This window comes from Agelaius phoeniceus, chromosome 35 (genome assembly GCF_051311805.1).
Source record: "Agelaius phoeniceus isolate bAgePho1 chromosome 35, bAgePho1.hap1, whole genome shotgun sequence".
In the NCBI taxonomy this organism is placed as follows: Eukaryota; Metazoa; Chordata; class Aves; order Passeriformes; family Icteridae; genus Agelaius; species Agelaius phoeniceus.
The window spans coordinates 2,227,647-2,255,128 of record NC_135299.1 but is presented as its reverse complement, the minus strand read 5'-3'; the positions used below and the strand labels follow the sequence as shown (position 1 = coordinate 2,255,128).

The window sequence follows — 27,482 nt, the reverse complement described above, 5'->3', positions numbered from 1 at the left end:
CACCCAGGGCACCCTCAAACATCCCAGGGCACCCCAAACACCCCCAGGGCATCGCCAAACATCCCCCAGGGCACCCCCAAACCCCACAGGGCACCCCAAATACCCCTCAGGGTACCCCAAACACCCCAGGGCATCTCCAACGTCCCCCAGGGTACCCCCAAACACCCCCCAGGGCACCCCAAAGACACCAAGGCACCCCGAACATCCCTCAGGGCACCCCAAATACCCCCCAGGGCAACCCCAAGCACCCCCAACAACCCCAGGGCACCCCAAACACCCCAGGGCATCTCCAACACCCCCCAGGGCACCCCAAAGACACCAAAGCACCCCAAACATCCCTCAGGGCACCCCAAACACCCCCCAGGGCACCTCCCAACACCCCAGGGCACCCCAAACACCCCCCAGGGCAACCCCAAACCCCACAGGGCACCCCCAAAGACACCAAGGCACCCCACACATCCCTCAGGGCACCACAAACACCCCAGGGCACCCCAAACACCCCCCAAGGAACCCCAGATAACCCCCAGGGCACCCCAAACATCCTCCAGGGCATCCCCAACACCCCCAAACACCTCAGGGCACCCCAAACACCCCAGGGAACCCCAAACACCCCTCAGGGCACCCCTAAACACCTCAAACACCCCCAAATCCCAGACTCATCACACAACACAGGGACACCGAGCACCCACCTCCATCACTTTATTGTGGGGGTGAATGCACAGAATGGAACCTCTGTCCCCCCCAAAACCCCACAGGGCCACATCATCCCCCCAGGACCACCAGGGTGTGGCAGAGACCCCAAAAATTTGGTGATTTCCCTCCTGTGGCAGCTCCATCCCTATGGAGGACGGGAGGGTCTGGATGGGGTTTCTGGGGGGTTTGGGGTTTCTGGGGCTGCAGAATCAGCAGAGCTGGAGCTGCAGCTCCTCCTGGCACTGGAGAAGGACTTGAGACCACCCCAGGTCCCACGGTGAGGGTCCCCCAGAATTTGGTGATTTCTGTCCCCCAGAATTTGGTGATTTCCCTCCCCAGCTGCATCCCCACAGAGAACAGGAAGGTCTGGATGGGGTTTCTGGGGTTTTTTGGGTTTCAGTGGCTGCAGAATCAGCAGAGCTGGAGCTGCAGCTCATCCTGGCACTGGAGAAGGACTCAAAGTCCCCCCAGTCCCACGGTGAGGGTCCCCTGGGTGTCCCCCAGTATTCGGTGATTTCTGTCCCCCAGAATTTGCTGATTTCTGTCCCCAGCTCCATCCCCATGGAGGACGGGAGGGTCTGGATGGGGTTTCTGGGGTTTCTGTGGTTGCAGAATCAGCAGAGCTGGAGCTGCAGCTCCTGGCATTGGAGAAGGATTCAAGCCCCCCCAGGTCCCTCAGTGAGGGTCCCCCAGAATTTGGTGATTTCCCTCCCCAGCTCCATCCACACGGAGGACAGGAGGGTCTGGAGCCCCACCTTGGGGTTTCTGGGGTTTCTGTGGTTACAGAATCAGCAGAGCTGGAGCTGCAGCTCATCCTGGCACTGGAGAAGGACTCAAAGCCCCCCAGGTCCCACGGTGAGGGTCCCCTGGGTGTCCCCCAGAATTCGGTGATTTCCCTCCCCAGCTCCATCCCCATAGAGGACGGGAGGGTCTGGATGGGGTTTCTGGGGTTTCTGTGGTTGCAGAATCAGCAGGGCTGGAGCTGCAGCTCCTCCTGGCACTGGAGCAGCTCTGCAGCCCCCCCAGTCCCACGCTGAGGGTCCCACACCGGGCTCAGCCCACAGCTCCCGGCTCCAGGCTCCCGTTGGCTCCTCGGGCTGGGCTGGACGAGGTCGCTCCCTGTGGCTGCTGCTCCTGGGGCTGCAGAGGGAAGGTGACACTGCTGGGACAGCACAGGGACATGGCAGGGGGTGCTGGGACACAGCCTGGGTGGGGCAGTGTCACTCCCACACGAATTGGGAACTCCATGGGCTGGGAGCACCAACAGACCGGGAGGGATTTTGCTCTGGGCTCCTGCTTGAAACCAACAGCTACAGCAAAACTGGGGGTCTTCAGTCGGAGCCTGGGATGTGGGTCCCCCTCCCCACCCCAAAATTTGGCTTTTACACCATGACAGGACAGTGGGTGACATCACCTGTCCCTGTAGGGACACCCCAAAGAAGCCCCAAGTTCCAGCCAGGATGAGAGGAACAAATTTCAGTCATCTCAGTGAAAATTAAGAGTACGAGAAAGGAGAACCCCTGGGCTGTGGCCACCCCACCCCAAAACTTGGAGCCATGACAGGACAGTGGGTGACATCACCTGTCCCTGTGGGGAAACCCCAAAGAAGCCCCAAGCTCCAGCCAGGATGAGAGGAACAAATTTCAGTCAATAAATTTCAGTCATCCCAGTGAAAATTAAGACTGCAAGGAAGAAAGGAGAACCCCTGTGTGTGTGATGTGGCCACCCCACCACAAAACCTGGCCTTCACCCCAGGAATTATGACAGGACAGTGGGTGACATAACCTGTGGGGACACCCCAAAGAAGCCCCAGGCTCCAGCCAGGATGAGAGGAACAAATTTCAGTCAATAAATTTCAGTCATCCCAGTGAAAATTAAGACTGCAAGGAAGAAAGGAGAACCCCTGGGATGGGAAACAACTCCCCTAAACCCCCCCCAGCTGGGATTAAGAGGTTTCAAGAGCATCCCAGACATCCCCAGTGTCCCAGACACCTCCAGGACAAGGGTGGCACCCACAGAGCCACCCCAGGGGCTGCCACCACCAGCCTGGCCCTCCTAATGCCACCCAGACCGTGGGCACACCCAGGCTCTGGAGCTGCTGTGTGGGAGGAAGAGGAGGGAAGAGAAAACCCCGTGCCAGGGTGGGGGGATCAGTCCCACCTGGCCATACCTGGGCAGGAGCCTCGGCTGGAGGCATGAGGGGCGTGGAGGAGCTGCCCCTGTCGGGCTCCTCCAGGGCCAGGATGTCGATGGGAGCCTCGGCCACGTCCCTCAGGGCTGGGTCCAGGGTGACAGAAGGGTCAAAGAGCAGAGGGGAGGGGGGGCACTGCATCCCATCACCCACCACGTCCAGGTCCTGGCAGGGAAAAGAGATCATCAGGAGGGGGGGGGGCTGAGGGGGCTCTGGAGCAGCGGGAAAGGGAGGAGAAAGGCAGGGAGGAGGAGGAGGAGGAGAGGGCACCAAGCCAGGGGGACCCCCAGGCAGGAACACAGCCCAGGAACCCCCTTCCTCCTCCTCCTCCTCCTCCTCCTCCTCCTCCTGGAATGCCATGATCCCGGCTGGCACTGCTGAGGACAAGGGCTGGGACACACCAGCTGGAGGCCAGCATGATGTGCTGTCCCCAAAGTGTCCCCCCAGCACCTGGAATGGCTTTGACAGGGTCCAATCACACCTTTCTGAGGACCCCCAGAGCCATCCCTGCTCTCCTGGATGTCACACACACTGCTGGGGACACCCAGAGCCATCCAGGGTGTCACACACACTGCTGGGGACACACAGAGCTATCCAGGGTGTCACACACACATTCATGGGGACACCCAGAGCAATCCAGGGTGTCACACACATTCATGGGGACACACAGAGCTATCCAGGGTGTCACACACATTCATGGGGACACCTGGAATATCCCCAGCCTCTCCTGGATGTCACACACACTCCTGGGGACACCCAGAGCAATCCAGGATGTCACACACACTCATGGGGACACCCAGAGCCATCCGGGGTGTCACACACACTGCTGGGGACACCCAGAGCCATCCAGGGTGTCACACACACTCATGGGGACACCCAGAGCCATCCAGGATGTCACACACATTCATGGGGACACACAGAACAATCCAGGGTGTCACACACATTCATGGGGACACCCAGAGCCATCCAGGGTGTCACACACATTCATGGGGACACCCAGAGCCATCCCTGCTCTCCACGGTGTCACACACACTCCTGGGGACACCCAGAGCAATCCAGGGTGTCACACACACTCATGGGGACACCCAGAGCCATCCAGGGTGTCACACACACTCATGGGGACACCCAGAGCCATCCAGGGTGTCACACACACTCATGGGGACACCCAGAGCCATCCAGGGTGTCACACACATTCATGGGGACACACAGAACAATCCAGGGTGTCACACACACATTCATGGGGACACCTGGAATATCCCCACCCTCTCCTGGATGTCACACACACTCATGGGGACACACAGAACAATCCAGGATGTCACATACATTCATGGGGACACCCAGATCAGTCCCTGCTCTCCAGGATGTCACACACACTCCTGAGGACACCCAGAGCCATCCAGGGTGTCACACACATTCATGGGGACACCCAGAGCCATCCAGGGTGTCACACACACTGGAGGGGACACACAGAGCCATCCCTGCTCTCCTGGATGTCACACACATTCATGGGGACACCTGGAACATCCCCAGCCTCTCCCAGGATGTCACACACACTCCTGAGGACACCCAGAGCAATCCAGGATGTCACACACATTCACGGGGACCCTCAGAGCAATCCCTGCTCTCCTGGATGTCACACACACTCCTGGGGACACCCAGAGCAATCCAGGATGTCACACACACTGCTGGGGACCCCCAGAGCAATCCAGGGTGTCACACACATTCATGGGGACACCTGGAACATCCCCAGCCTCTCCCAGGATGTCACACACACTGCAGGGGACACACAGAGCAATCCAGGGTGTCACACACACTGCTGGGGACACACAGAGCTATCCAGGGTGTCACACACACATTCATGGGGACACCCAGAGCCATCCAGGGTGTCACACACACATTCATGGGGACACCTGGAATATCCCCACCCTCTCCTGGATGTCACACACACTCCTGGGGACACACAGAACAATCCAGGATGTCACACACATTCATGGGGACACCCAGAGCAATCTAGGGTGTCACATACATTCATGGGGACACCCAGATCAGTCCCTGCTCTCCAGGATGTCACACACACTCCTGAGGACACCCAGAGCCATCCAGGGTGTCACACACATTCATGGGGACACCCAGAGCCATCCAGGGTGTCACACACATTCATGGGGACACCCAGAGCTATCCAGGGTGTCACACACACTGGAGGGGACACACAGAGCCATCCCTGCTCTCCTGGATGTCACACACATTCACGGGGACACCTGGAACATCCCCAGCCTCTCCCAGGATGTCACACACATTCATGGGGACACCTGGAACATCCCCAGCCTCTCCCAGGATGTCACACACACTCCTGAGGACACCCAGAGCAATCCAGGATGTCACACACATTCACGGGGACCCTCAGAGCAATCCCTGCTCTCCTGGATGTCACACACACTCCTGGGGACCCCCAGAGCAATCCAGGGTGTCACACACATTCATGGGGACACCTGGAACATCCCCAGCCTCTCCCAGGATGTCACACCTCCTGTGTTTGCTCTGACAGCACAGATGGGGATGGACAGGCTCTGGGCACTGCTCCATCTGCCCTCCCTGACAAGGGCAGAGGCTGGGATTCAGCAGAGGCTGGGATTTGGGAGAAGCTGAGATTTGGGAGAGGTTGGGATATGGGAGAAGCTGGGATTCAGGAGAAGTTGAGATTCAGGAGAAGCTGAGATTTGGGAGAAAGTGGGATTCAGGAGAGGCTGGGATTTGGAAGAGGCTGGGATTTGGAAGAGGCTGGGATTCAGGAGAGGCTGGGGTTCAGGAGAGGTTGAGATTCAGCAGAGGCTGGGATTTGGGAGAAGCTGGAATTTGGGTGAGGCTGGGATTCAGGAGAAGCTGGGATTCAGCAGAGGCTGGGGTTCAGGAGAGGCTGGGGTTCAGGAGAAGCTGGGATTTGGAAGAGGCTGGGATTCAGGAGAGGCTGGGATTTGGGAGAAGCTGGGATTCAGGAGAGGCTGGGATTCAGAGAAGCTGGGATTCAGGAGAGGTTGAGATTCAGCAGAGGCTGGGATTTGGGAGAAGCTGGAATTTGGGTGAGGCTGGGATTCAGGAGAGGCTGGGATTCAGCAGTGGCTGGGATTCAGCAGAGGCTGGGACTCAGCAGATGCTGGGATTCAGGAGATGCTGGGATTTGGGAGAAGCTGGAATTCAGGAGAGGCTGGGACTCAGCAGAGGCTGGGACTCAGTAGAGGCTGGGATTCAGAAGCTGGGATCTGGGAGAAGCTGGGATTCAGGAGAGGCTGGGACTCAGCAGATGCTGGGACTCAGTAGATGCTGGGATTCAGGAGAGGCTGGGATTCAGCAGAGGCTGGGATTCAGGAGAAGCTGGGATTCAGAGAAGCTGGGACTCAGCAGAGGCTGGGGTTCAGGAGAAGCTGGGATTCAGGAGAAGCTGGGACTCAGCAGATGCTGGGACTCAGTAGAGGCTGGGATTCAGAAGCTGGGATTCAGCAGAGGCTGGGATTCAGGAGATGCTGGGATTTGGGAGAAGCTGGGATTCAGGAGAGGCTGGGATTCAGAGAAGCTGGGACTCAGCAGATGCTGGGATTCAGAAGCTGGGATCTGGGAGAAGCTGGAATTCAGCAGAAGCTGGGATTCAGCAGATGCTGGGATTTGTCCTGGCTCCAGAGGGGCTTTGACACAAGGGTGACATTCCCGTGACTCGGGAGTGGCGCCTCCCCAGCCTGGCACCATGTGAGACACAACACAGCTGCCCCCAGCAGCTCCCATGAATCTGCAGAGCTCCAGAGGGAGCTCAGAACCCTCTCCAAGCTCAGGATGAGGGAAAAGAGTCCTGGTTTACCTTTCTAACCCCAAAAATCACCTCCTGTTTGCACAGAAAGGGGCTGGGATCTGATCTGAGCCTTCCCCCAGCCTGGCCCAGCTCCTGCTGCTGGAATTCCCTTCTCCATCACCAAACTCCAAAGGAGATCCAAGGTTTGCCTCCAACAGCAACCTCAGGAGCACCCAAACACTGAGGGGACACTGCCAGGAGCAGCTCCCCTGGATCCTGCTGCTCTGCTTTGGCCTCAATGCATTCCTGAGGCTCTGAGCTGTGCTGCTTTCAATGCACGATGATGCCACAATAATCTGGGGATTAAAATCTTCATCTTTTCCTATTGCCAGAGAAAATGGGGGTGGGGTGGGATAAAATCCTCTTTTAAAGAGGTCCCTGCTCTTAAAGAGCACAGCCATTCCAAAGGAGCAGCCACCAATGCTGGAATAGCTCCCAAACTTTCCACATTCCTGCATTTTCAGACTCTCAGGATGCTTTAGAATGTAAAAATCATCCATGGACAGGGACATGGACACCTTCCACTATCCCAGGTGGCTCCAAGCCCTGTCCAACCTGGTCTTACACAATTCCAGGGATCCAGGGGCAGCCACATCTTCTCTGGAAAATCCATTCCAGGGCCTCCCTAGGGAGAAACCTGGGGAGATCTTCACAGGGAGAAATTTGTTCAAAATATCCCATCCAACCCTGCCTCTGGCACTGGAAACTATTCCCATTTGTCCTGGCACTCCATCCTTTGTCCCAAATCCCTCAAAATATCCCATCCAACCCTGCCTCTGGCACTGGAAACCATTCCCCCTTGTCCTGGCACTCCATCCTTTGTCCCAAATCCCTCTCCAGGTACAAGGGGCCCTAAGATGCCCCTGGATCCTTCTTCTCTCCAGCTTGGACATCCCCAACCTGGCTCCAGAGCTCTTCCAGCCCTTGGCCTCACTCCAGCAGCTCCTCCTGTGCTCAGAACCCCAGCCCTGGATGCAGCATCCCAGGTGGGCTCTCAGGTGGAAGTGGAGGAAAGGGTTGGGAAGAAAAGGCTGCAAGAAGTGAATGGGGGTTGAAAAAGAGGAAGGGGTGGGAAAAAAAGGATGGGGATGAGAAGGAGAGAAAGAGGAATGGAAGAGGAGAAAAGGGTTGGAAGAAAAGGCTGGAAGAAGTGAATGGGGACTGAAAAAGAGGAAGGGGTGAAAAGAAGAGAAAGAGATGGGAAGAGGCTGAAAAAGAGGAAGGGGTTGGAAGAAAAGGATGGGGATCAGAAGGGGAGAAAGAGAAATGGAAGAAGAGGAAGGGATGGGAAGAAAAGGTTGGAAGAAGGGAATGGAGGTTGAAAAAGAGGAAAGGGTGGGAAAAAAAGGATGGGGATCAGAAAAGGAGAAAAGGATGGAAGAGGAGGAAAGGGTTGGAAGAAGGGAATGGAGGTTGAAAACGAGGAAGGGGTGGGAAAAAAAAGGATGGGGATCAGAAGGAGAGAAAGAGGGATGGAAGAGGAGGAAGGCATGGGAAGGAAAGGTTGGAAGAAGTGAATTGGGGTTGAAAAAAAGGGGTGGAAAGAAGAGAAAGAGATTGAAAGATGCTGAAAAAGAGGAAGGGGTTGGAAGAAAAGGATGGGGATCAGAAAAGGAGAAAGAGAAATGGAAGAGGAGGAAGGGATGGGAAGAAAAGGTTGGAACAAGTGAATGGAGGCTGAAAAAGAGGAAGGGGTGAAAAGAAGAGAAAAGAGATTGAAGAAGAGGAAGAGGTTGGACCAAAAGGATGGGGATCAGAGAGAAATGGAAGAGGAGGAGGGGATGGGAAGGAAAGGTTGGAAGAAGTGAATTGGGATTGAAAAAGAGGAAGAGGTTGGACCAAAAGGACGGGGATCAGAGAGAAATGGAAGAGGAGGAAGGGATGGGAAGGAAAGGTTGGAATAAGTGAATTGGAGTTGAAAAAAAGGAAGGGGTGGGCAGAAAAGGATGGGGATCAGAAGGGGAGAAAGAGAAATGGAAGAGGAGAAAAGGGTTGGAAGAAAAGGCTGGAAGAAGTGAATGGGGACTGAAAAAGAGGAAGGGGTGAAAAGAAGAGAAAGAGATGGGAAGAGGTTGAAAAAGAGGAAGGGGTTGGAAGAAAAGGATGGGGATCAGAAGGGGAGAAAGAGAAATGGAAGAAGAGGAAGGGATGGGAAGAAAAGGTTGGAAGAAGGGAATGGAGGCTGAAAAAGAGGAAAGGGTGGGAAAAAAAGGATGGGGATCAGAAAAGGAGAAAAGGATGGAAGAGGTGGAAAGGGTTGGAAGAAGGGAATGGAGGTTGAAAATGAGGAAGGGGTGGGAAAAAAAAGGATGGGGATCAGAAGGAGAGAAAGAGGGATGGAAGAGGAGGAAGGCATGGGAAGGAAAGGTTGGAAGAAGTGAATTGGGGTTGAAAAAAAGGAAGGAGTGGAAAGAAGAGAAAGAGATTGAAAGAGGCTGAAAAAGAGGAAGGGGTGGGAAGAAAAGCATGGGGATCAGAAGAGGAGAAAGAGAAATGGAAGAGGAGAAAAGGGTTCGAAGAAAAGGCTGGAAGAAGGGAACGGAGGTTGAAAAAGAGGAAGGGGTGGGAAGAAAAGCATGGGGATCAGAAGAGGAGAAAGAGAAATGGAAGAGGAGGAAGGGATGGGAAGAAAAGGTTGGAAGAAGTGAATGAAGAAGTGAATTGGGGTTGAAAAAAAGGAAGAGGTTGGACCAAAAGGATGGGGATCAGAGAGAAATGGAAGAGGAGGAAGGGATGGGAAGGAAAGGTTGGAGAAGAGAATGGAGGCTGAAAAAGAGGAAGGGGTGGGAAGGATGGGGATCAGAAATGGAGAAAGAGAAATGGAAGAGGAGGAAGGGGTGGGAAGGAAAGGCTGGAAGAGCCTCCCCTCCCATGCCCAGGTGGGAGCTGGAGGCACTCCCAGCTTTGGCACTCACGTCACTGAACTCCAGGGGCAGGCTCTCGCTGGGCTGCAGCTCAGCTGCACTCAGGTACAGCTCGGTGGGGGCTGCCCCCAGCTCCTGGGGCACGGCCAGCACCTGCTCGGGCACGTACATCTGGGGGGGCAGCCGCAGGTGCAGCGGGCAGCAGGGCTCCTCCGACAGGCTCACGGGCACGGGCTTGTTGCAGGGCACTTCCTCAGAGCCCTGGCAAGGCTTGAAAAGGGTCTGGTTGGTGTCCTGGCAGATATCTGGGAAGAGGAGGTCAAGGAAAGCAGCAGGGGTACAGAGAATGCCATATTGGGGTCATGCCATATTGGGGAATCCTTAATCTCACATTGGGGAATCCTTAATCCCATATTTGGGGGTGATCCCTGAGCTGAGGAATCCTTAATCCCATATCTGGGGGTCATCCCTGAGCTGGGGAATCCCTGATCCCATATTGGGGGTGATCCCATATTGCTGGTCATCCCTGAGCTGGGGGATCCTTTATCCCATATTTGGGGTGATCCCTGAGCTGGGAGATCCTTAATCCCATACTGGGGGTCATCCCTGAGCTGGGGAATCCTTGATCAAATATTGGGGTGATCCCTGAGCTGGGGGATCCTTGATCCCATATTGGGGGTGATCCCATATTGGGGGTGATCCCATATTGGGGTGATCCTTGAGCTGGGGAATCCTTGATCCCATATTGGGGAATCCTTGATCCCATATTTGGATCATCCCTCAGCTGGGGGATCCTTAATCCCATATTGGGGGGTGATCCCTAAACTGGGGAATCCTTGATCCCATATTGGGGGTGATGCCTGAGCTGGGAGATCCATGATCCCATATTGGGGAACCCTTGATCCCATATTTGGGGTCACCCCTGAGCTGAGGAATTTTTGATCCCATATTGGGGAATCCTTGATCCCATATTGGGGAATCCTTAATCTCATATTCAGGGGTGATCCCTGAGCTGGGGAATCCTTGATCCCATATTGGGGGTCATCCTTGCGCTGGGGAATTTTTGATCCCATATTGGGAAATCCTTGATCCCATATTGGGGGTCATCCCTGAGCTGGGAGATCCTTAATCCCATATTGGGGGTGATCCCTAAACTGGGGCATCCTTGATCCCATATTGGGGGTCATCCTTGTGCTGGGGAATTTTTGATCCCATACTGGGGTGATCCCTGAGCTGGGGGATCCCTGATCCCATATTGGGGAATCCAGAGGGATAAACACTGACAAATGCTCCCCATTCCCCCACCAATGGTGTTAAACCCAGCCCCATTTCTCCCAGATCAGGACTGCAGAGGCCAGAGCTGCACCCCAATGCCCAGGGATGTGGGTGCCATCATTCCCACGATGGAAAACTGGGACAAGAGCCACAACCCCCCTTTGTGGGGGCTGGGAGATGGGGCTGGATCCCTGGGAGCACTGAGACTCTCAGCTGGATGGCACAAAGGGCCAGGATTAACTTTTGTTTGCAGCCATGCACGGGAAATGCTCAGCTCCAGCCCATGGCAGGAGATCCCAGCACACACAAGGCCTTTCCCACAGCCAGCGTTTTAGTTCTGCTATTTCCATCCTCCCACTGCATTTTCTTTCCCAGTGGAAAACCTGTTCCTGCCAGAGGTGTAAATGGGATTTCCTGCCTTTAATCCCAAACAGAAACTCTGCTTCAATTGCATCACACTTGCAGAGTGATCCAGAGGCACAGGAGCTACAGATCAGAACCCGGCCTGCTCTGAACCCAGCACCTCCCAACCCTTTCTCCCTCTTCCCACACCCATCCTCTTCTTCCAAGCCCTATTCTGACCCCATCCTCCTCTTCCAACTCCATCCTTTTCCTCCTCTTTCAATCTCTTTTCTCTTCTTTTCACCCCTTCCTCTTTCTTCAACACCAATTTACTTCTTCCAACCTTTTCTTCCCATCCTTTCCTCCTCTTCCATTTCTCTTTCTCCATTTCTGATCCCCATCCATTCTTCCCATCCCTTCCTCCTCTTCCATCCTTTTCTCCTTTTCTGATCCCCATCCTTTTCTTTTCACCCCTTCCTCTTTTTCAACCCCAATTCACTTCTTCCAACCTTTTCTTCCCATCCTTTCCTCCTCTTCCATTTCTCTTTGTCCTTTTCTGATCCTCATCCTTTTCTTCCAACCCTTTCCTCCTCTCCCATCCTTTCTTGCCTTTTCTGATCCCCATTTCTGATCCCTTTTCTTCCCATCCCTTCCTCCTCTTACATTTCTCTTTCTCCTTTTCTGATCCTCATCCTTTTCTCCCCATCCTTTCCTCCTCTTCCATTTCTCTTTGTCCTTTTCTGATCCTCATCCTTTTCTTCCAACCCTTTCCTCCTCTCCCATCCCTCTTTCTCCTTTTCTGATCCCCATTCTGATCCCTTTTCTTCCAACTCTTTCCTCCTCTTCCTCCCACCTTTCTCCTCTTCCATCCCCTTCCAACCAGGATCATCCCAACTGCAATTTCACCAGTGTGGGAGGGGGGAAAAAAATTCCAAATCCACATAAAACTGGGAGAAGACACCAAATTTAAGCCAGTTTCTTAAAGCTGGCAAGGTTTGAGATTCACCCCTCCCTACTGCAAGGATTTCTCAGGAATTCACTTCCTGGCAGGCTGTGGAGAGCCAGAATCTGGGCTGGCAGCAAAGTCAGAGCCCAGCCCAAGAGAAAAGGACCTGGGACACCCAAGGGAAGATGTGGTGAGGGAACAGGGAGTGGAGAAATCAGATTTTCATCTCCTGGAGCAAACTCCCAGCTCCAGCACTGACTTTAGTGGTAGCCAAAAGCACAGATTGCCAAGAGGACAAAAATCCCAAGCTCCATCTGGAAGCTCCCAGCCTTCCCCCATCCCTTTAGTGCCCTGGCACAAACAATCCAGCTCCTGGAAGCAAACAGAGCCCCAGAAGCTCCAGAAAAGCCACAGATGTTATCAGATGTTATCAGCTGCCCCAGGAAAAGCTTGTTTGTGTCACTGAGAGCCAGAGCCAGCTCTTCCCTCCCTCCCAAGAGCACCAGCTGCCAACAGCAGCTTCTCTGGCTGTTTTATGGGATTTCTCCTGGTTTTACTTTGAGGTCTGTGGTGGTTAAAGAGAAACAAAGGCAGCTTCCAGCTCCTGCTCCTTGCACAGGGCTGGGGGAGTAGGAGAACTCCAGGGAAAAACAAAACAAACCACAAGGGTTCTCAAAAATCCAGAATTCCCCAAGAAATCTGAAAGCTCCTCAAGACCTGAGAGGTGCCAAAAACTCAGGAGTTCCTGCAAATCCAGGAGCTCCCACAAATCCAGCAATTCCCAGAAATCCAGCAATTCCCAGAAATCCAGCAATTCCCACAAACCCAGAGTTCCCAAAGACTCAGGAACTCTGATAACCCCAAGAGCTCACACAAACCCAGCACCTCCCACAAATCCCTGAGCTGGGGAATCCTGGATCCCATATTGGGGGTCATCCATGAGATGGGGAATCCTTGATTTCATATATGGGGTCATCCCATACTGGGGAATCCTTGATCCCATATTTGGGGTCATCTCTGAGCTGGGGAATCCCTGATTTCATATATGGGGTCATCCCATATTGGGGAATCCTTGATCCCATATTGGGGAATCCTTGATCCCCTATTGGAGCTCTGCTCCCAAGGAACAAGGGACAGGACAAGAGGGAAGAGCCTCAAGCTTTGTCAGGGGAGGTTCAGGAATTTCTGAATTCATCAGGAGGAATTTCTGAATTCATCAGGGATTTCTGAATTATCAGGAATTTCTGAATTTATCAGGGATTTTTGAATTCATCAGGAGGATTTTCTGAATTCATCAGGAGGAATTTTTGAATTCATCAGGAATTTCTGAATTCATCAGAGATTTCTGAATTCATCAGGGATTTCTGAATTCATCAGGGATTTCTGAATTCATCAGAGATTTCTGAATTCATCAGAGACTTCTGAATTCATCAGGAGGGATTTCTGAATTCATCAGGGATTTCTGAATTCATCAGGAGGAATCTCTTCCATGGAAAGGAAGATCTGCCATTAGAGGAGCTGCTCAAGGAGGTGGAATCCCCATGCCTGGAGGGGATCCATGCACATCCCTCCAGCTCAGGCCTGCCTGGATTCTCTGTTTCCAGGTGAAATTCCCACCTTTGGGCTGTTTGGATGCTCTGGACCCAGGAGACCACGACAGGAGCAGCCCTGGGACCAGCCCTTTGTTGCTCCCACACGAATTGGCAGATCCATGGCATGGGAGCACCAACAGACAGGGAGACATTTCCTCTGGGCTCCTGCTTGAAACCAACGGCTACAGCAAACCGAGGGCCTTGATTCAGGGCCAGGGAGGGAGAAAAGAGGCACAACCAGGGGGAAAACTGCTGGGAAACACTCAGGGAGAGCTTGGGATCAAAGGATACGTGTGAGGCAGTGGCGGGTCAGCGGCAGGGATGGGTTGGAGCATCGGACGTCGTCCACAAAGGCCAAGCAGCGCTGGCTGGAGCGGGTGGTGTGAGCCTGAAATCATGGAATGCTTTGGGTTGGGAGAGATCTTAAGGCTCCTGTTTTCCCATAGGCAAGGACACTTTCCACTGTCCCACACTGCTCTATGTCATATCCAACCTGGTCTTGAGTACTTCCAGGGATGGGGCAGCAACAGCTGCTCTGAGAGGGCCTCCCCACCCTCACAGGGAGGAATTTGTTCCCAATATCTCATCTAAACTTCTCAACCATTTCCTCTTGTCCTGTCACTGGATGTCTATTTAAAACTGCCACTCCCTTTTTTTATTGAGCCTCTTTTAGGCACTGGAATGGACTCACTCAGACCCAGGAGCTCCCATAAACCCAGGAGCTCCCAAAAACCTGAGAGCCTTGACAAACCCATGAGCTTCCATAACCCATGAGCTCCCATAAACCCAGGAGCTCCCAAAAACCTGAGAGCCTTGACAAACCCACGAGCTTCCATAACCCATGAGCTCCCAAAAACCTGAGAGCCCTGACAAACCCATGAGCTTCCATAACCTGTGAGCTCCTACAGACCCAGGAGCTCCCAAAAACCTGAGAGCCCTGACAAACCCATGAGCTTCCATAACCCAGGAGCTCCCAAAAACCTGAGAGCCTTGACAAACCCATGAGCTTCCATAACCCAGGAGCTCCAACAGACCCAGGAGCTCCCAAAAACCTGAGAGCCTTGACAAACCCACAAGCTTCCATAACCTGTGAGCTCCAACAGACCCAGGAGTTCCCAAAAACCTGAGAGCCTTGACAAACCCATGAGCTCCAACAGACCCAGGAGCTCCAACAGACCCAGGAGCTCCCAAAAACCTGAGAGCCTTGACAAACCCATGAGCTTCCATAACCCATGAGCTCCCAAAAACCTGAGAGCCTTGACAAACCCATGAGCTTCCACAACCTGTGAGCTCCCATAAACCCAGGAGCTCCCAAAAACCTGAGAGCCTTGACAAACCCACGAGCTTCCATAACCCATGAGCTCCCAAAAACCTGAGAGCCTTGACAAACCCATGAGCTTCCACAACCTGTGAGCTCCTACAGACCCAAGAGCCCCCCAAAATCCTCAAGCCTCCAAATACCCTGATCCCTTTTTCTCCAGGATGAGCCCCCCCAGCTCCCTCATCTCCTCAGGAGTTTTCCAGACCCTTCTTGTGCTCCAGTCCCTTTCCCTTCTCTGGACTTGACCCTCAAAATCTTTGTTGCTGTGAGAAGCCCAAAACTGACCCCAGCATTCAAGGTGTGGACACCAAGAGCTCCCACAGACCTGAGAGCTCCTGCAGACACAGGAGATACCACAGAGCCAGAAGCTCCCACAAACCTCAACATCCCCAGGAGCTTCTCCAAACCCAAGAGCTCCCACAACAACCCCAGGAGCTTCTCCAAACCCAAAAGCTCCCACAACAACCCCAGGAGCTCCCACAACAACCCCAGAAGCTCCTACAAACCCTAGAGTTCCTACAACAACCCCAGGAGCTTCTCCAAACCCAAAAGCTCCCACAGATCCAGAAGCTTCTCCAGGAGCTTCTCCAAACCCAAAAGCTCCCACAACAACCCCAGGAGCTCCTACAACATCCCCAGGAGTTCCCACAAACCCAAGAGCGCCCTCAACAACTCCAGGAGCTTCTCCAAACCCAAGAGCTCCCACAACAACCCCAGGAGCTTCTCCAAACCCAGGAGCTCCTACACACCCAAGAGCTCCCACAACATCCCCAGGAGCTCCTACAACAACCCCAGGAGCTTCTCCAAACCCAAGAGCTCCTAAAACAACCCCAGAAGCTCCTACAAACCCAAGAGCTCCCACAACAACCCCAGGAGCTTCTCCAATCCCAGGAGCTCCTACACACCCAAGAGCTTCCACAACATCTCCAGAAGCTCCTACAAACCCAAGAGCTCCTAAAACAACCCCAGAAGCTTCTCCAAACCCAGGAGCTCCTACAACCCCAAGAACTCCCACAACAACCCCAAGAGCTCCTAAAACAACCTCAGAAGCTCCTACACACCCAAGAGCTCCCACAACAACCCCAGGAGCTTCTCCAACCCCAGGAGCTCCTACAACCCCAAGAGCTTCCACAACATCTCCAGAAGCTCCCACAACAACCCCAGGAGCTCCCACACACCCAAGAGCTCCTACAACAACCCCAGGAGCTTCTCCAAACCCAAGAGCTCCCACAACAACCCCAGGAGCTCCCACAACATCCCCAGGAGCTCCCACAACCCCAGGAGCTCCCACAACATCCCCAGGAGCTCCTACAAACCCAGGAGCTCCCACAACAACCCCAGGAGCTCCTACAACAACCCCAGAAGCTCCTACAAACCCTGGAATTCTTACAACAACCCTAGGAGCTCCCACAACAACCCCAGGAGCTCCTACAAACCCAGGAGCTCCCACAACAACCCCAGGAGCTCCTACAAACCCAGGAGCTCCCACAACAACCCCAGGAGCTTCTCCAAACCCAGGAGGGTGGCAGCCTTGCAGGAAGGGCATTACATGAGGCAATCTGCCAGAGTGTGGGGTCACTCCCAGAAGGACAGGAGAGCACAGACCCCTCCAGGATGTCCCCACGGACCTGCTGGGCCGCGCCGTCGGTGGCCAGGACGCGGCGCTCGCGGAGCTGCCGGTGCAGCAGAGCCTCCACCCCGTAGCGCTGCCGGTAACGCCGCAGGCACTTGAGCCTCTTCAGGTTCTCCCTCTCCTTGGCCATCAGCCCCTCTGGCCCTGTCAGGAGGCTGCTCCCTGCAGGAATAAAGGAAGAGTCAGGAACCTGCCTGGATTTTTGGGCTTTGAGGGCTCCATCCACAGCACCAGCTTTGGGTGACGCCTGGCGGTGCAGGGTGCGTCCCAAAATTCATCCTGACCTCTCCTGAAACACCAGGAACCCACAGAGTATTTTTAAAACCTCCTTTCAAAATAATTCAAGCCGCTCCTGTGCATTGTGATTTCAGCAGAATAGAAACTTGTCAAATTCCAGGTCACTCCTGTGTGAGTTCTGGAAGCTTCCTGCCAGCATTCCTGGTGTAATTACAGGGCAACGCTCAGGATCTGCTTTTCTCTGCCTCATTTGCTAAAAAGAGTTCTGCAAAATTGGTATGTACCAAACTCCTGGTTATTTTTACTTGAGCCTGAGCTGAATTATGGCGTTTTCCAGGAGGAGCTATTAAAGGATGATGCTGGAAAAAGAGTCCTTTGCTCTGCAATACTTGGGATCAGTTACACAACTCGGTTTTGCCTCTGTTGAACTGGGAATTCCTGCTTTCAAAAGCATGCTCTGCACAGAGAGAATGCCAGCAGAGGCAGAGGGAAAGCTGCTAAGGAGGAATAAGCCAGTACAGCAGCACTGGTGTTACTGGAATCAGCTCCTATCCACACACCAAGGGCCTTATGGATGAATATTTTTTTTTGTTCGTAAAAGGAAAAAACAGGAAATCCCAGTACAAAATAAGCACTTTTGTCTCAGAATTAACATTATAGCTCATTTCCTGCCCACGCTGCAAGCTCTGAAGAGCAAAGAAATGCACAAGCTTTGGAACTGCAGTGATAGAGATCTCTGGGCACAGGACCAGCACAGAACCATGGAATCACTCAGGCTGGAAGAGCTCTCCAGGATCAGAGTCCAACCTGTGACTGATCCCTGCCTTGCCAACCAGATCAGAGCACTGAGGGCAATGTCCAGCTGATCACTGAACGCCTCCTGGGGCATTTCCAGTGCCTTTCCCATACAGAAATCCTCTTGATGCCCACCCCAAACCTCCCCTGGCACAGTTTGAGGCCATCTCCTTTTGTCTCATTGTTCTGTGGGAGCAGATATATTACACTATAATATATCTATAATACTATATATTATATATCTATTATATACTATATCTATTATATACTATAATATTATAGTATTATAGTATAGCATATAATATACTATATACTCTATAAATACTATATGTATACTATATATACACATACACCATAATATTCTATACTACTATGATATTCTATATGCTATATATACACTATATATACTATATATATTGCACTATACTATAATTATACCATAATTATGTATGTAGAGGGTTATACTATAGTATATAGTATAACTATACTATATATATACATATACTATAATATTCTATACTATATACTATATTATATATATACATATACTATTATATTCTATGCTATATATATGGTACTATATATACTATTTATATACCATATATTATACTACAATTGTACTATTATATATGTATAGGGTTATACTATATATAGTATAGTATATATAGTATATACATATACTATGATATCCTATACTATATAAATTCTAGATACTATATATATGGTACTATATATGCTATATATATGCACTATATATAAATTATAGTATACTATAATTATATCTGTATAGGGTTATACTATATATATAGTATATACTATAAATAGTATACCATATAATATTCTGTACTATATATATTCTCTATACTATATATAGTACTATATATACTATATATACACTACATTATACTACACTATATATATTCTATACTATATTACATTACATCTAAACTATATATTCTATACTATATATACTATATATTCTATACTATATTACATTACTATATATTCTATACTATATTACATTACATCTAAACTATATATTCTATATATTCTATATTATATATTCTATACTATATATTCTATACTATATTACATTACATCTAAACGAAGGAGGAATGATGAGGAGGACTCCATGGATATCATTGATACCTGACCCCCACCTGGCTGTCCTCTCCTGTCAGGGAGTTACAGAGTGAGATGGTCCCACCTGAGCCTCCTTTTCTCCAGGCTCATCCCCTCCCCAGCTCTCCAGACCATTTTCCTTGTGCTCCAGCCACTTCCCCATCTCCTCAACAAAACACTGAGTGTGGAACCCTGCCCTCACCCTGCTCTGAAATCTGCCTCTAAAAGGCCCAAACCCTCCATTTTTAGCAGATTTCTGTGCCCACCCTCAGGCAGGAGGTCCAGGCTCACCGATAGCCTCATGCTCTCCCTTCCTGCTGTGCAGGAACCGGCGTTTCTTCTCCTTCAGGAGGTGCTGGAGCCGCTTGAACTGGTCGATGTAGAGGGACTGGAGGCGGATCAGCTTCTCCCTCATGATCAGAGCCACTTCCTCGGCTGTGTACACACCAGCATGCCTGGAAAACCCAAGGAAATAGGGTCTGTTTGGGGGGTTCCTGGAGACTGATCCCCCCCAAAGGGTGTGGGGACCCCTCAGGGCTGATTCCTGAAGGTTCTGGGGATCCTGTGGGTTTTTTATGCTGAAGAGTCTGAGGATCCTTCAGGGATGAACCCCCAAAGGGTGTGGGAGTCCCTCAGGGCTGATCCCTGAGGGTCTGGGGATCCCGTGGGTTTTTTATGCTGAAGAGTCTGAGGATCCTTCAGGGATGAACCCCCAAAGGGTGTGGGAGTTCCTCAGGGCTGATTCCTGAAGGTTCTGGGGATTCCGTGGGTTTTTTTCTGCTGAAGAGTCTGAGGGTTCTTCATAGAAGAGTCCCCAAAGGGTGTGGGAGTCCCTCAGGGTTGATCCCTGAAGGATCTGGAGATTCTGTGGATTTTTTCTGCTGAAGAGTCTGGGGGTCTCTCAGGGATGAGCCCTCAAAGGATGTGGGGATCCCTCAGGGTTGATCCCTGAAAGGTCTGGGGTCCCCGTGGGTTTTTTCTGCTGAAGAGTCTGAGGGTTCTTCATAGAAGAGTCCCCAAAGGGTGTGGGAGTCCCTCAGGGCTGATCCCTGAAGGGTCTGGGGACCCCGTGGGTTTTTTCTGCTGAAAAGTCCAAGGATCCTTCAGGGACAAACCCCCAATGGGTGTGGGAGTCCCTCAGGGCTGATCCCTGAAGGGTCTGGGGATCCCATGGGTTTTTTATGCTGAAGAGTCTGAGGGTTCTTCATAGAAGAGTCCCAAAGGGTGTGAGAGTCCCTTAGGGTTGATCCCTGAAGGATCACGATTTTTTCAGAAGGGTCTGGGGACCCCGTGGATTTTTTCTGCTGAAGAGTCTGGGGGTCCCTCAGGGATGAGCCCTCAAAGGATGTGGGGATCCCTCAGGGCTGATCCCTGAAGGGTCTGGGGATCCCATGGGTTTTTTCTGAAGATTCTGGCTTCCAGGCTGAGCCCCCCCAAAATATTAATTTAACTGCTCCCCCAACCTACTTGAGAGGATCCTCCTGGTCGCTGTCGATGCTGTCAGCTTCACTGTCAGGGTCCCCACGCCACGTCTGCTCCACGGTGACAGGGTCCTGCTCGCAGTCACTCCAGCTGTCCTCGTCTGCAAGACACAGCAGCAGAGTGACAGGACACTGTGCCACGCCCCAGCATGGCCAGGGACACCCTGGAGCTCAGCCCCATCCCAGCTTGGCCAGGGACACCCTGGAGCTCGGCCCCATGGAGCTGAGCAGGCTCTGCCTCATGTCAAGAGCGAATTCTCCACCTCAAAACTCTGAGAGAGGGACATGGAGCAGGAAACAACAGGAAACCTCCCAGTTTGGAACAACCAAAATTCCAAAACACACTGGGAATGATGTTTCAGCCCTCCCAGGAACTACAGAATTCCAGAACACACTGGGAATGATGCTTCAGCTCTCCCAGGAACTACAGAATTCCAGAACACACTGGGAATGATGCTTCAGCCCTCCCAGGAACTACAGAATTCCAGACCACACTGGGAATGATGCTTTAGCTCTCCCAGGAACTACAGAATTCCAGAACACACTGGGAATGATGCTTCAGCCCTCCCAGGAACCAGGGAATTCCAGAACACACTGGGAATGATGCTTCAGCCCTCCCAGGAACCACAGAATTCCAGAACACACTGGGAATGATGCTTCAGCCCTCCCAGGAACCACAGAATTCCAGAACACAGTGGGAGCAATGCTTCAGCCCTCCCAGGAACCACAGAATTCCAGAACACACTGGGAGCAATGCTTCAGCTCTCCCAGGAACCACAGAATTCCAGAACACACTGGGAATGATGCTTCAGCCCTCCCAGGAACCAGGGAATTCCAGAACACACTGGGAATGATGCTTCAGCTCTCCCAGGAACCACAGAATTCCAGACCACACTGGGAATGATGCTTAGGCTCTCCCAGGAACCACAGAATTCCAGTCAGCATTAGGGGCTCTTTGGGATCAGTTATTGGGTTAAAAGGGAAAATAATCTAGGTATCAAAAGGGGATCAGTTCTTTGGGATCAGTTATTGGGTTAAAACTGAAAATAATCTAGGTGTCAGTTCTTAATTGGATAGTTTAGTCTTAAAAGACCTTGTAACAAGAGATTGTTGGCCATTTTGTGCCTTGCTGCTGAGCTCACAGTAGTGAAGCTGTTTTACTGATAACAAATAATAAACACTTGAGTCCAAACATGAATTACTGTCTCAAGTTCCTTCAATCCAGACCCAGAAAAACCAACGACTGGCACCCCCACAGGATTTGAAAAAAATAAAAGGCTAAAATCTCAAGGCAAGGGGCTCAGTGCTCACCCAGGATGCGGCTGGCCTCGCTGCGGCTGCTCTCGGCGCTCGGGATGCCCAGCTCTGCCCGGGCATAGGAGCTCAGCTGGCACAGGAGGGTCTCACCCACGGGCCCGGGGCTGGATTTCTTCACCTGAGCCTGCAGTGCCAGCGCGTTGCGCCGGGCGTGCTCCGCGCAGAACGAGGTGCTGTGGGACAAAGCAGGGCTCAGCACTGTGGAGGAATTTGGGTAGGAAGAAGGTAAAAGCTCATCTGAGCCCCCCCCGCCTCCTCCCCAGCCTGACCCTGCTTGGTGTCCCAGCTCCTGCTGCTGGAATCCCTCCTCCATCACCAAACACTACAGCTGTGCTGAGGAGGAGGAATGATGAGGAGCACTCCATCGATATCAGAAGGCTAATTAATTATATTATTACACTATATATTATACTATATTATACTATATGCTACCTATGCTATATATAGTATATATACATATACTATAATATTCTATACTATATACTATATATACACTATATATATATAATGTATATATATACAAATATACTATAATATTCTATACTTTATATAAAGTACTATCTGTACTATATATACACTATATATATTATACTATACTATAATTATACTATATATATTATATATAGGGTTATACTATATATCATATACTATATATGCAGTATATACTATATATAGTATACTATAAGATTTTATACTATATTACATTACATCTAAACAAAGAAGGAGTGATGAGGAGGACTCCATCAATATCAGAAGGCTATTTAATTACTTTTTTATACTATAATATTATAGTATATATGATGTACTATATTATATTATAATGCACTATACTATATGCAGTATATACTATATATAATATATATACATATACTATAATATTCTATACTATATACACTATATATATTACACCATACTATACTACAATTATACTATATATAGGTTTATAATATATATAGTATATACTATATATACTATAATATTCTACACTATATACTATATATGCAATATATATACATATACTATAATATTCTATATACTATATGTAGTACTTTATATAGTAAAATATATACTACATATATATTATCCTATGATTATACTATATATAGTATAGTTCATACAGTATATTCTATACTATAACCATACTATATATATTAGACATATAGGTTTATACTATATATAGGATACTATATACATAGTATACTAAATATAGTATATACTATACTATGATTATACTATATATTTTATATATAGGGTTATACTGTACATAGTATACTATATATATTATACTATATACATAGAATATAATATAAAAAGTATACTAGGTATAATATATACAATATATATTATATATAGTATATATAGTATACATAGTATACTATATATTATGTATAGTATATACATATATATGTATATACTATATATAATATATATAGTATACTATATATAATATACTATGTGTATATATATAGTATATATATTCTATACTATATTCCATTACATCTAAACTGAATCTGCCAAGCACTCAACCCTGCACACAACATTCTGCAACTCGTGACTGTCACCACACACACACTCTTGGCCCTGATAGGCCAGGGAAACAAAACAGCATCACTTTGGGTAAACAATCTCCATATTGCATTCTACTTTTGCACAAACACGGGCACAGCAAGTGATAAGAATTGTTTCTCCTTCCTCTGAGGTTCAGAGAATGTGAATGCCAGAAATATTCTTGGGAAGAATTGTGCCTTGCTTTTCTCTGTGAAGAGAAATGTGGCTGCAAAACACCAACGCACAACCAAGGTTTGCCTCCAACAGCAGAGCTCAGCAACCTCAGGAGCACCCAAACACTGAGGGGACACTGCCAGGAGCAGCTCCCCTGGATCCTGCTGCTCTGCTTTGGCCTCAATGCATTCCTGAGGCTCTGAGCTGTGCTGCTTTCAATGCACGATGATGCCACAATAATCTGGGGATTAAAATCTTCATCTTTTCCTATTGCCAGAGAAAATGGGGGTGGAGGGGGGAAATCCTCTTTTTAAGAGGCCTCTAAAGGCATTTAAATGAGCACAGCCATTCCAAAGGAGCAGCCACCAGCCCTAATAGCTCCTAAACTTTCCACATTCCTGCATTTTCAGACTTCCAGGATGCTTTGCATTTGGAATGTCAAAACCATCCAGTTCCACCCCTGCCATGGGCAGGAACCCCCTCCACTATCCCAGGTGGCTCCAAGCCCTGTCCAACCTGTCCTTGGTCACTTCCAGGGATCCAGGGGCAGCCCCAGCTTCTCTGGAAAATCCATTTCAGGGCCTCCCCAGCCTCACAGGGAGCAATTTGTTCCAAATATCCCACCTAGGCCTGCCCTCTGGCAGTTGGAAGCCATTCCCTCTTGGCCTGGCACTCCACCCCTTGTAAACAGTCTCTCCATCTGTCCTGCAGCTCTTTCAGCATTTAAAGCCACAACTGGGTCACCTCTGAGCTTCTCTTCTCCAGAACAATTTAAATTCTCTCAGCCTTTCCTTCTAAGAGAGCTGATCCATGCTCATCTCTGGACTTATTCCAACTGCTCCATGTTTTTCCCTGGGCTGGGGGTTCAGGAAAAGCTTCCTGAGCTCTGGAGGCAGCTCTGGATGCAGGGTTTCACCTGAGCAGGGCAGAAGGGCAGGGAACAAGCCCTGGCACTTGGAATCTCTCACAGGGAGCTGCCTGCACTCCAGCCTGGGAATGCTGAGAGCCACCCATCCCTGTGGGAACATCACCTCTAGCACCAGCAGCAGGGAGTAAAAAGCTTTTGGTTAAAGCCAGGGAGGTGAGTGAGTTTTTGAGCTCTTCTGCTTCCAAATGTTCTCACTGGACTCTGCCTTCCCCACATTTTATGGCCACATCCCAGTAAATCCTGGAAGCAATGCTCCTGTCAGGAATCTGTGCTCTATCATCCATAACTGTTCCACCCCTTGAGCATTTTAAAGGCCTAAGGGAAGCAGCAGCACAACCAGGCCAAAGCTCCAGAGGGATCTGAGTGGCTGCTCTGGGGATTATCCCCTGGCACAGGATGTGCTGGGATGAGGGAGGAACAGCACACACAGATCCCAGTGCAGGGCCTGGAGCACTGCAGCCACCTTCTGCTGGGTCAGGGCACAGCCCACAGTCCCCAAATAACTCCATGGAGCCTTTCTCAAGCTTAAAAACATTTTGGAAAAAGGGAGACGCTTCTCAGAGTTAACCAAAATGCAGCAGCTGAAAGAGAAGAATCATGGAATATCCTGAAAGGGACCCATCAAGATCATCAAGTTCAACTCCTGGCCTTAACAGGACATCCCAAAATCCCACCATGTTCCTGGGTGCATTATCCAAACACTCCTTGGGCTCTGGCAGGGCTGTGAATGTCACCACTGCCCTGAGGAGCTGCTCAACTGGAGGAAGAACCTTTTCCCAAAATCCAGTCTAAATCTCTCCTGACACAGCTCCAGCCATTCCTTCAAAAGGGAAGACAAAGAATAAAACCTCCCCCTGTTTTAATTCCAGTTTGGAACTGGAAAACCAAGAGGAAGAGCCACTCACCCATCCTTCTTCTCAGGTTTGGGAGCAGCATTGGGACAACGCTTCCCATTCTTTGTGGACACGTAGCTGCACTGTTTGAAGGGAGCATTCCTGTCCTCGAGGATGTGCTTGATGCAGAATTCCTGCCCTTCCAGGCGGGGCTGGGAGCAGGGCCGGGGGCTGAAGGAGCAGGCCAGGGGCTCCTGAGGCCGAGGCACCGGGGTCAGGCGGCCCCGGCTGGTCGGCAACACGTGAATGCGGATCCTGTTCATGCCCACGCTGCAGAGCAAGGGAAGGGAGGGGAATAAAACGCTGATACAATGAAAAGTAGCAGCGGGAAAGAATTTGAATCAAAGTCTGACCCCTTCAGCAGAAGATGAGGCTGCTCCTATGGAGGTAATTGCCAATAATGCTCGAGGGAGCTTTTATCGCTGCAGGAATGTGGGGGGGATCCTCTTCTCCCAGTGCACCCCCAGAGCATCTCCTGGGTGCTCCCAGTGCCCATCGCTGCCTCTGTCCCGATGTCTCCCGGTGACTCGTCCTGCCCCGCAGCCTGTGTCCGTGCACGGCTCCGTACCGGGGCATCCCCGGTGCCCATCCAGCCCCAGCCACGCTCTATATCCCGGTCTATTCCCGCCTCTGTACCGGTATCCCCCAGTGCGCATCCCGGTCTACCCCTGGGTTTATCCCGGTGCCAACCCTAATCTATCTTCGCCTCTATCCCGGTCCATCCCAGCCTCTCTCCCGGTGCCCATCCTAATCTATCCCGGTACATCCCGGTCCATCCCAGCCTCTCTCCCGGTGCCCATCCTGATCTATCCCGGTCTCTATCCCAGCCTCTCTCCCGGTGCCCATCCTGATCTATCCAGGTCTCTATCCCGGTCCATCCCAGCCTCTCTCCGGGTGCCCATCCTGATCTATCCCGGTCCATCCCATCCTCTCTCCCGGTGCCCATCCTGATCTAGCCCGGTCTCTATCCCGGTCTCTATCCCGGTCCATCCCAGCCTCTCTCCCGGTGCCCATCCTGATCTAGCCCGGTCTCTATCCCAGCCTCTCTCCCGGTGCCCATCCTGATCTATCCCGGTCTCTATCCCAGCCTCTCTCCCGGTGCCTGTCCCGGTCCGTCCCGCCGCTCTCCCGCCCGCGCACGTGCTCTGCCGCCCCGCTCCCGCGCATGCGCGCTCCCGCCGCCCAGGCGCCGCCATTTTGTCCGCGGGCGGCGGGCGTGAGGGGCAACCCTGAGGGGCGCCCAGGAAGCGCTACCGGAGGGGAGAGGGAGAGGAAACCCGTCCTCGGGACGGTACACGACAGACAAGCCCTGGGGAAGAACTCAGGGGCCGCGCTGAGGGGCACACCGGGCCCCATTGTGAGCAGGAGGCGCCGCCGCCATCTTACCTCTCTGCCGCCGCGGCCTCCGCGCTGCCGCGCCGTGCGCCCGCCCCGCCTCCTCACTGGCCCGCCCGCTCGCCAATCAGCGGCGAGCACGGGGACGTTCTCGATTATGATTGGCTCAGCTCGTAGTCACTCAGGGACAGAGTGACCACGCCTTCCTATGGTCACGTGAGGGCGGCGCGGCGGGAACGCGACACGTGGGGGCGGCGGGAGCGGGGCGGGGGGCCCGGGACAGGACCGGGGCGGATCCCGGGGCAGGACACCGGGGGAGAGGGGAGTCCCGGGCCAGGACACCAGGGCGGGGATCCCGGGACAGGAGAGAGGGGGTCCCGGGCCAGGACACCAGGTTGGGGGTCCCGGAACAGGATTGGGGCAGATTCCGGGGGACAGGGGGGTCCCGGGACACGACACCGGGGCAGGGGTCCCGGGAAAGAACCGGAGCGGATCCTGGGCCAGGACACCGGGGGAGAGGGGATCCCGGGACAGAATACCGTGGTGGGGGTCACGAGATAGGATCGGGGCAGATCCCGAGCCAGGGGTCCCGGGACACGACACCGGGGCGGATCCCGGGCCAGGACACCGGGAGGGGGTAGTCCCGAGCCAGGACACCGAGGGGATTCCCGTGCTAGCCCACCGAGGCGGGGGTCCCGGGACAGGACACTGGGTGGGTTCCGGGACCAGGACACCGGCCCAAAACCGGGGTAGAGAGGGGGAACAAGCCGGGACCCGGTGTGTTTTGGCTCCGGGTCAGGAGATGCTCGTGGCAGGCCCAGCTCGGTCCCAGAGCACCACCCTGGGACCCTCCGGCATCACTCGGTGCCCTCCTGGTTTCCCGAGCCCGCCACGAACCGACAGAGCCTCGACACCCCGGGAGGAGCCGCCTCCAAGAGAGGCTCCAAAAGAGGGAAG

General features: G+C 51.9%; 1 protein-coding gene and 2 non-coding genes across 5 annotated transcripts; all 3 read right to left on the bottom strand.

The window, feature by feature from the left end:
* Positions 1–683: 683 nt before the first annotated feature.
* Positions 684–26,644, bottom strand: KANSL2 (KAT8 regulatory NSL complex subunit 2). 3 transcript variants are annotated; one of them, XM_077192603.1, is made up of 10 exons: positions 25,544–25,699; positions 25,203–25,460; positions 21,642–21,820; positions 20,317–20,431; positions 19,141–19,304; positions 16,691–16,857; positions 14,033–14,129; positions 9,638–9,891; positions 2,864–3,049; positions 684–1,833 (listed from the first exon to the last, which is right to left on the bottom strand). In XM_077192603.1, exons 2-10 carry the CDS (start codon positions 25,451–25,453, stop codon positions 1,747–1,749), a joined length of 1,500 nt encoding a protein of 499 aa, XP_077048718.1. In that variant the 5' UTR covers positions 25,454–25,460; positions 25,544–25,699; the 3' UTR covers positions 684–1,746. The 3 variants fall into 3 exon arrangements, with proteins under 3 accessions (XP_077048718.1, XP_077048717.1, XP_077048716.1); XM_077192602.1 differs by lacking the exons at positions 684–1,833; positions 25,544–25,699 and adding an exon at positions 26,577–26,644 and having other exon boundaries at positions 1,840–3,049; XM_077192601.1 differs by lacking the exon at positions 684–1,833 and having other exon boundaries at positions 1,840–3,049; positions 25,544–26,060.
* On the bottom strand, positions 1,909–2,038 carry LOC129130772 (small nucleolar RNA SNORA2/SNORA34 family). The gene has a single exon (XR_008535577.2). It is a non-coding gene; the product is annotated as a small nucleolar RNA SNORA2/SNORA34 family (small nucleolar RNA).
* LOC129130771 (small nucleolar RNA SNORA2/SNORA34 family) lies at positions 13,830–13,957 on the bottom strand. The gene has a single exon (XR_008535576.1). It is a non-coding gene; the product is annotated as a small nucleolar RNA SNORA2/SNORA34 family (small nucleolar RNA).
* Positions 26,645–27,482: the final 838 nt, after the last annotated feature.